Source organism: Lipotes vexillifer, unplaced genomic scaffold (assembly GCF_000442215.2).
Source record: "Lipotes vexillifer unplaced genomic scaffold, Lipotes_vexillifer_v1.1 scaffold98, whole genome shotgun sequence".
NCBI classification, from domain to species: domain Eukaryota; kingdom Metazoa; phylum Chordata; class Mammalia; order Artiodactyla; family Lipotidae; genus Lipotes; species Lipotes vexillifer.
In genome coordinates this window covers 2,584,594-2,593,688 of record NW_006799611.1, presented here as the reverse complement: position 1 = coordinate 2,593,688, position 9,095 = coordinate 2,584,594, and the positions used below count along the sequence as shown (strand labels likewise).

Here is a 9,095-nt window from a genome sequence, read left to right as displayed (position 1 = left end):
GCTTCCCCTACCATTGTGTCCCTGGCGGTTAGCACAGGGAGTTCCAGCCTCAAAATAGGATCTGCTTGATAAATATTTGTTGATTGAATGAATATTGACTCAAATTTATTATTTTAAAAAGAAAGTGTATCTCATTCCTTGCTGGTAGGAATGCAAACTGGTATAACCACTTTGGAAGACAGTTTGGCAATTTCTTATTTATTTATTTATTTATTTATTTGGCTGCGCCGGGTGTTAGTCACGGCACATAGGATCTTCGTTGCCACGTGTGGGATCTTTTAGTTGCAGCATGCGAACTCTTAGTTGCAGCACGTGGGCTCTAGTTCCCTGACCAGGAATTGAACCCGGGCTCCCTGCATTGGGAGCAAGGAGTCTTAGCCACTGGACCACCAGGGAATTCCCAGTTGGGCAATTTCTTACAAAGCTAAACATAGTGTCTTACTGTTGGATCCAGCAATCAGACTTCCAGCTATTTACCCAAATGAGCTGAAAATTCATGTCCACACAAAAACCTGCACATGAATATTTGCAGCAGTTTTATTCATAATTGCCAAATGCTGGAAGCAACCAGATGTCCTTCAAAAGGTGAATGGATAGACACACAGTGGCATAGCCATACAACGAATAGTATCCGGCAGTAAAAAGAAATGAGCTATCGGGGACTTCCCTGGTGGTGGAGTGGTTAAGACTCCGTACTCCCAGTGCAGGGGGCGTGGATTCAATCCCTGCTCAGGGAACTAGATCCCACATGCATGTAGCAACTAAGAGTTCGCATGACACAACTAAGGAGCCGGCGAGCCGCAACTAAGACCTGGCGCAACCAAATAAATGAATAAATATAAATAAATTTTAAAAAATTATATATTCAACCTACTATTAAAAAAAGAAAAAGAAATGAGTTATCAAGCCATTAGAAGATATGGAGGTGATCTCGGAGAGACAGCAGTGAGGTCTTAGTTCCCTGCCCAGGAATTGAACTTGCGTAGCCCAGATGAAAACCAGGAATCCTAGCCGCCAGAGCACCAGGGGCTAGAGGCTAGAAGCAAAGTGGCCCTGGCTCTTTCCCCCATTTGAGAGCAAGAATGTTTCAAGGAGGCAAAAACTGTAAAAAACAGGTACAAAGTTTACTATTAGAGACACAGCACTATGGGAGAGCACACAGAGAAACAGTTTATTTATTTAAGTCGAAGCTAGGCAGAAATACATGCCCAGAGAGAAAGGGTGTGGGCATCCTTTCTAATGGGGAGGAGTGGAGTAAAGAGGTGATTTAAATCACTTATATAGGACAGTTCTTCCTGGTCTTTGTTTACCTTTGGCCAATTATCTCGTTTCTTTTTTCACACATGGCTGGTCCTAGGACCCTCCCCAAGCTGCGTGTGCAACTTTTTGCTAAGATGGATTCCACCGCAGAGGCCTGTGGGTATATGTCCACACTTATTATGGGGTGGTGCCCCCTCCCTTTTTGACCCCCAAGGAGCCTTCCTGCACATGTCCAGACAGGAAGTTTTCCTTGACCTCAGGAGTGGTTATCTTATCTCTTTACTTCAGCAGAGCTCAGCTTCTGCCACTAGCTTTGTCCTTGGAGCGTCTGGGTGAGAACAGAGCTTCAGTGTTACTCCACTTGACAAACCCCAGCTGTCCAGCCCAGGGGCCCATCTATCTCCTACTTTAGAGGAACTTTAAATGCATGTTGCTTAGTGAAAGAAGGGAGTCTGAAAAGGCTGCATACTGTCTGATTCCAACTATATGACATTCTGGAAAAGGCAAAACTATAGGGACAGTAAAAAAGATCAGGGTCCCCGTGGTTACCAGGGGCTTGAGGGGTGGGGGAGGTAGGTGGAGCACAGAGGATTTTTAGGGCACTGAATCAATTTTGTATGATACTGTAATGGTAGATATATGGCATTATGCATTTGTCAAAACTGTTAGAATGTACAACACAAAGAGTGAACCCTAATGTAAACTATGAACAAGGTATCAATATAGGTTCATCAACTATAACAAATGTACACATTAACACATGTGAACAACAGAAACTGAGTGGGGGTTATGTGGGAACTCTGTACTATCTGTTCAATTTTCGGTAAGCCTAAATCTGCTCTAAAAAAGTAAAGTCTGATAATTAAAAGAGAGTAAATGAACGAATCTATAAAATAATTGGATTAAATTATTGCCAGCTCTGAATCACACTCCAGCTCTGTGCCTCAGGGTCCCCATGTGTAAAACCAAGCTGAGCTTTGAGTTTCGCGCCCGACGGGAGGAGAGAGGGTAGCTCTCCTATCGTCTAAGGGTTCAGGAGAGAACCGGATACCGTGCGTCTTTGGACACCCAGGCCTGCGATGAGCCCCGCCCACCCCCGGGAGCCCGCCCCCAGGGGCCAGTCCCAGGCCCACACGCTCCCTCAGCCCGGCGCATAGGCCGCGCCCTCGCACGCCATTGGCTCTCCGATTGGACGGCTCGGAGGAGGTGTTGGCGGAAGGGGTGAGTCTGATTGGCTGGGCGGGGCCGACGGTGTGCGACGAACATGGCGGAGCGCGGGAGGAAAAGGCCCTGCGGCCCGGTAGGTGGAGGGATGTGGGATCCCGCGGTAGGTTGCGGGGTGGAGGCAAGAGAAAGAGCCGCTTGGGGGCCCGTGGCGGGGCCTGGCCGCACCTCTAGCTCCCTGCTCGTCGCTGCTCCGCGGCCCGAGTCCCCGCGGTGCCGCATGCTCATGGCCTCAAGCACCCCTGTCCAGATGAGAACCGGAAGTGGGAGCCGGGGTTCGAGTCAGAGCCGGGACTGCGTTGGGTAACTCATTGCCAGGGGCCCGGATTCAGAAGACCGGACCCGGCTCGGAATCCCGAGCCCTTTCGTGGCGTATCTCTTCTGACACCAGGGCGACAGTGGGCAGGTCCTGTCCCCCTGAACCTGTTTCCTCTTCTCTCCAGTGGGAACTCATTAAACAATTTATTGAATGCTTACTATGTGCCAGGTGTGGTTTCAGGCACTGGGGGTACGACAGGTCCCTGCCCTCCTGACGCTTTCTCTGGGCAGCAGGAGTGTGGCGTGGGGGTGGGGGAGGGTTCCCTCGTTTCCTCACCACCTCCATTTAAAGAGAGGGGACAGCTGTGGAGCAGCAAGTGGGACCTCCTCTCGGGTGTGACCATTCAGCCTCACTCCTATATCTCCTCCCACCCCTACTCCAGGGTGAACATGGCCAGAGGGTGGAGTGGCGAAAATGGAAGCAACAGAGTAAGTAAGGGACCGGGGCGGTGGGCTCAGATGGGGAGCTGAGCGTCTGTGCTCACCTCTCCCCGAGGCCACTCCATCAGTGCACAGCTGAATCTTGGGGAAAAGCCACCAGATTTGGCCCCACTAGGTCCCACAGTACCCAAAATGGAGAAGGGGCCAGAAGCCCTGGGAGGCTCCTTTGGCTGCTGTCTCAGCAGCATTGGAGAGCCCAGGCTGACGCTACTGAGAGGACATCACCTCCTGGACTGCTCCACGTCCTCCTCACCTCCAAGTCCCTCTTCCCTCCACCAATCGGGATGTCCTCTTATCCAGAAAAAGAGGAGAAAAAGAAGTGGAAGGATCTCAAGATGATGAAGAAACTGGAGCGGCAGCGAGTGCAGGAGGAACAGGCAAAGCGACAGCAGGAGGAGGAGGCAGCTGCCCAAAGGGAGGATCGGGGTGAGCAAGCTGGGTCCTCGGTAGGGCAGAGAATGTTATAGCTGGAAGGGCCCTTAGGGGCCAGTGGGTCCAGACATCTTGTCCTGATGGAGAAAATGAGGCTCAGAGAACGGGAGGGACCCAGAAAACTGAGTCCTAACTTCCTACTTAGGTAGATTTCGATTCTGTGGAGGGTAAGCATCATATATCATCACTTTATGCCTCTAGAACCTCATCATTGTAATGATAGTTAATGTTTTTACTTTTTTATCGATCACTGTGTGCTTTAATTTCACTTACTTAATTATTTTGATTTCATAATAAGAGTGTCTCTTTTTTCTCATTAAATAATACATGCTCAAAACAAAACTCCCCAAACAATACAGAAAGTGATAAAGAAAGGAAAAATCCCAGCAAACATTGCAGTTAACGTTTCTCCAGCTATGTTAACACCTGCTTATATATCGGTAGGGAGGTATATAGATACAGTTTTACAAAAGTGAGACTGCTTTATCCACACACTTCTGGAGCTGTTTTTTCTCATCCCACATTGTGTCCTGGATGTCCTTCCATGTTCGTACATTTGGATCTACCCTAACAAGTTGTATCTTTCCTCCTCGGCCAGACCCAAAGGTCTGGAGGGTCAGGGGGCCATATTGTACCCTGTAAGCCCAGTGGTTACCAGTGATGATGGTGACAGTGGGGACAGAAACTGAGCATGTCAGCTGTCTGACACCGGGAAAGCCCTTTATCTCCTGTGGCTCCCTTTGGACAACTCTGGGAGGGAAAGTGTGGTGGTCCCTCTGAAGCCAGCTGTCCTGCCTTTTGTGTGACCTTGGGTCACATATTTGACCTCTGGGCTGAAGGTTCCCCACCTCTCAATCGGGATCATGGTATACCTACTTCCTAGGGTTATTGGTTAAATGTGCACATATAAAAGGCACTAAGAATAAATATTAACTCATTATCATCCCTATTTGACGCCTGGAGAACTGAGGCGGTAGGGGGCAGAGGATGTGAATATAGGTCAGTTCTTCTAACCGCTCCCTTGCCTGGCCCAGTGGTATGCCCTTCTTACGGGAGTCCTGGAGACCTCTGATTCCATTTTCTTCCTGGGGAGATTGAGGCCCAGAGAGGGGACTTGGATCTATGCTGCTTAGCTCAAAATTCCTCACATTAGGAAAATTCTCTAACTCTGGGCCCTGGGATTAGAGCAAGGGAGGGGAGGGATGGCCCTGGCCTCTCTGGCTGACCATGAACACCCCTATCCTGCCCAGGGCGCCACTACACCCTGAGCGTGGCCCTTCCGGGCTCCATCCTGGACAATGCCCAGTCACCTGAGCTTCGCACCTACCTGGCCGGCCAGATTGCTAGAGCCTGCACCATCTTCTGCGTGGATGAGATTGTGGTGTTTGATGAAGAGGGCCAAGATGCCAAGTGAGGGGCCATCCAGCGGGTCCCGGAGCTCAGGGAGAAGGGAGGGGCTGCCATGATTGGCTGAGCTTCCCTTTTTTTCCCTGCCTACTTGCCTGGGCTGAGGATCCTGTCTGAACGCCCCCATTGTAACCCTGGTGGGTCGAGTTGCAAAGCAGGGGTGCTGCAGAGGTCATACTGGGGGGAGGAGCTCTTGAAGGAAACCCGGTGGGCTTGAGCCCTTTCTTTCTCTCTCCAGGACTGTGGAGGGGGAATTCAGGGGAGTCGGCAAGAAGGGGCAGGCATGCGTGCAGCTGGCCCGGATCCTGCAGTACCTGGAGTGTCCACAGTAAGGGCATGAAGGACAGACTTGTCAGAGCATGTGGGAGGGGTGGTCACGGTACAGGTCGGATGGGAGGTGGCCTCCCTGAGATGTGCGTCCTTTCCTAGGTACCTAAGAAAAGCATTCTTCCCCAAGCATCAGGATCTACAGTTTGCAGGTAAGGCTGACCCTGAGAAATCATGGTACAGTTGGGAAAGCAAGCCCAGGCAGGGCAAGGCCTGTGGCTGGTGGTAAGCAGCAGATCTGTGGCAGAGCTGCAACCCGAACCAGGGTTCCCACCCAGCCTTACCTTCCACCCCTCCGTGTGCCTCTGCACCTCCCAGAATCTTCCTGGCCCTCCCCAACCACAGGGCTCCTGAACCCCTTGGACAGTCCTCACCACATGCGTCAGGATGAGGAATCCGAGTTCCGAGAGGGCATCGTGGTGGACCGGCCCACCCGGCCGGGCCAGGGCTCCTTTGTCAACTGTGGCATGAAGAAGGTAGGAGTTGGAGGGTGGGTCGAGACACGTTTCCCAGACACACCCTGGCTACGGAGGGCACATGGGTGGGGAGCCCTGGCCCCAGGCATCTCTGCCTGCCAGTCCCCCATTGATACAGATTTGGGCCAGAGAAGTGCCTAAAATGGGGCTCAACAGATAAAGCCAGGAGCAAAATTTACTGTTTTAGAAAAATCAAATCAACAGAAGATAGTCCTTATACGAAAAACAAACCAAAACAAAACCCGGGAAAATCAAGTTCACAATGCCTCTGGGGCTGTTCCAGGGTGCTGCCAAGCCGGGGCTCGGAGCATTCATTTGCCACCTATTAATCCTAAGTCTCCTAGAGAGGAGGCAGAAACATTTAAACAGATGAGGATCCCCTCCCCTCAAAAAGAACAGATCTGAGATAACTGGCTAAAAACAGAACAGGATGACCCAGACCCAGATGAAGAGAGAAATGAATGTGAAACCCTCAGAAGAGAAAGTGTCCCATCCTGAATTCAAAACTGGGACAAGGGAATTCCCTCATAATCCAGTGATTAGGACTCCACGCTTTCACTGCCGAGGGCGTGGGTCCAATCCCTGGTCAGGCAACTGAGATTCCACAAGCCATGCAGCGCGGTGCGGTGCGGGGTGGGGGGGGACTGAAATTGGGACAAAACACAAACATCAAGTGTCCTTCCTCACAGACTCCCACGTAGTCAGCATTTACTTCATGCCAGGCCCTGTGCTGTGTAACAATAGCTATTATTTACGGAACATCTTCTGTTTGACAGATTAGGACACTAAGGCTCAGAGGGGTTAAGTGACCACTCAAACTGCTATAGCTAGTAAGTGGTATAGCCACCAAAATGTAGGAAACTGGGATTTCATCTACTCATGAAATACTTCCTACTCTGTGCCAGGCCTGGACCAGTGTCTTGCAGTAGTCGTTTTGCAAGAATGGTCTCTTGGACTTCCCTGGTGGCGCAGTGGTTCAGAATCCACCTGCCAATGCAGGGGACACGGGTTCGAGCCCTGCTCCGGGAAGATCCCACATGCCGCGGAGCAACTAAGCCCACGCGCCACAACTACTGAGCCTGAGCTCTAGACCCCCAAGAGCCACAACTACTGAAGCCCGTGCGCCTAGGGCCCGTGCTCCGCAACCAGAGAAGCCACTGCAATGAGAAGCCCGTGCACCGCAACGAAGAGTAGCCCCGGCTCGCTGCAACTAGAGAAAGCCCGTGCGCAGCAACGAAGACCCAATGCAGCCAAAAATAAATAATAATTAATAATAATTATAATAAATAATAATAATTAATTAATAATAAAAAGAATGGTCTCTGTGAGCAGGTCTGGCCCAGGTGCCGGGGAGTGGGGCTCAAAGGGTGACCTGGACCCCTGAGGTGCCCCTGTGTCTGGGAGAGCAGCGTCCCCCGCTCTCCTGCAGGGGACAGCACCAGTTTCTTCTGGCTTCTTCCCAGGAGGTGAAGATCGACAAGCACTTGGAGCCTGGACTCCGGGTGACGGTGCGGCTGAACCAGCAGCAGCTCCCAGGTACCCTAAAGCGTCTCCAGCCTGGCCCGCCTGCGGGCTCGGAGCCACTTCCTTGTCCCCTCGCCCCGTCTTCACAGCCTGTCTGCTTCCCCTCCAGAAAGCAAGACCTACCGTGGAAAAGTCGTGTCGTCACAGGACCCTCGCACCAAAGCTGGTCTCTACTGGGGCTACACGGTCCGCCTGGCCTCCTGCCTCAGTAAGGACAGAGCTTCCTCCTGTGAATATCCGTCCTCTCTCTCTGGGAGGCCACAGAGAGCCTTGCTTGACCCAAAAGTCAGACCGGGGTCCTAACCCTACTCACTTGCCGTGTGACTTGGGCAAGTGCCTTTCCTTCTCTGGGCCTTGGTCTCCTTGAGTGCACTGCCTGGAATGCTTTTAAGGACTTCTGAGGAAAAGCATCTTTAATAATGCCTGCCGTGGGGTCGGGAATGGGGGTAAAAGGGCCAGATGAGTCAGAGGTCCACTACTTGCTTTTGGAGCTCCTTCCTCCCCACTCTCTGCTTTGTCTCCCCAAGCTGGTACACGCACGGTCTCTGCCTGTTCCATCGCTGACTTCCCAGCAAGAGTGAGGGGCCTGGCTGTGGCTCTCTTACCTAAACCACGCCCCCCAACACGCACGCGCAGCCAAGTGGCAGTGGCCTGTGGGGAACAGAGCCCCCAGTGAGCTGGCCTCCCCCCCAGGTGCTGTGTTTGCTGAGGCCCCCTTCCAGGACGGCTATGACCTGACCATTGGGACATCAGAGCGAGGCTCAGACGTGGCCTCCGCCCAGCTTCCCAACTTCAGGTGGGTCCAGCCAGGGGAGGAGGAACGCGGCAGGGGACAGGACTGGTGGGGGCAGAGCTGTACGGACCGGGCCCCTGTGCATATGGGGGGCTGAGAGCCCTGGGGGCTGCACTCAGTGACCCTCCCCCCTCCTGTGGGCGCCAGGCACGCTCTCGTGGTGTTTGGGGGCCTCCAAGGGCTGGAAGCTGGAGTGGATGCTGACCCCAACCTGGAGGTTGCTGAGCCCAGTGTCCTCTTCGATCGATATGTCAACACCTGCCCCAAGCAGGGCAGCCGCACCATCCGCACCGAGGTGAGCCCGCCCGCCTCCCCGACCTCCAGGCCCAGCCTGCTCACCACCAGCAGGGGCCGGAGCCTTGGGGTCCGTCCAAAATGGGGCGTTGCAACCCTCTCCCCGTCCCCCACCCCACCCAGGGCTGCCCCCTCCTCGCCCCCTTTGGCCTCTCACCACAGCAGAACTGTAGCAGGGGCAAGTTGAGAGTGAGCTGGGAGTTGGGAATCCTGGGTGCTGGTGCCCATCCAGCTGCTCCAGGAGCACCTGGCTGACCCAGGAGACCCCACCCATCCCTGCTCTAGGCCTGTTCCCTTAGCTATACACTCCGTGTTCCACTTCCCCGTGTCTGACCCTGGTGGGCAGGGCAGCCCCCCTCTCTGGCACCTCTGTCCCACGGGGGACAGGATGCGACCAGCTCTGAGAGCTTTCCACCTGGGCAGCCACTTCTGAGGGCAGCACAGAACGCTGTACCTGTGGGCACTTCCTGGGGGAAGGTGCCACTGCTTCCACTGGTCTCAAAGGGTGGTGACCAAACAGGTGGACAGCCTCAGTCTACCTGTCCCTGAGAGCCCTGCCAGGGCCACGTGTCGCACGCTTGCCAGCCACAGCCTCCCAG

At 53.4% G+C, this 9,095-nt stretch overlaps 1 protein-coding gene across 1 annotated transcript in view; it reads left to right on the top strand.

Moving 5' to 3' along the window:
• The first annotated feature begins 2,504 nt into the window (after positions 1 to 2,504).
• SPOUT1 (SPOUT domain containing methyltransferase 1) overlaps positions 2,505 to 9,095 on the top strand; it is a 7,680-nt gene continuing 1,089 nt past the window's right edge. Inside the window, exons 1-11 of the mRNA XM_007471793.1 lie at positions 2,505 to 2,560; positions 3,186 to 3,231; positions 3,544 to 3,669; positions 4,926 to 5,085; positions 5,321 to 5,410; positions 5,512 to 5,561; positions 5,755 to 5,885; positions 7,349 to 7,421; positions 7,519 to 7,617; positions 8,103 to 8,205; positions 8,350 to 8,497. Of these exons, the coding sequence (XP_007471855.1) occupies positions 2,525 to 2,560; positions 3,186 to 3,231; positions 3,544 to 3,669; positions 4,926 to 5,085; positions 5,321 to 5,410; positions 5,512 to 5,561; positions 5,755 to 5,885; positions 7,349 to 7,421; positions 7,519 to 7,617; positions 8,103 to 8,205; positions 8,350 to 8,497 (1,062 nt within the window). The 5' untranslated portion in view covers positions 2,505 to 2,524. The remainder of the gene's footprint in view (positions 2,561 to 3,185; positions 3,232 to 3,543; positions 3,670 to 4,925; positions 5,086 to 5,320; positions 5,411 to 5,511; positions 5,562 to 5,754; positions 5,886 to 7,348; positions 7,422 to 7,518; positions 7,618 to 8,102; positions 8,206 to 8,349; positions 8,498 to 9,095) is intronic.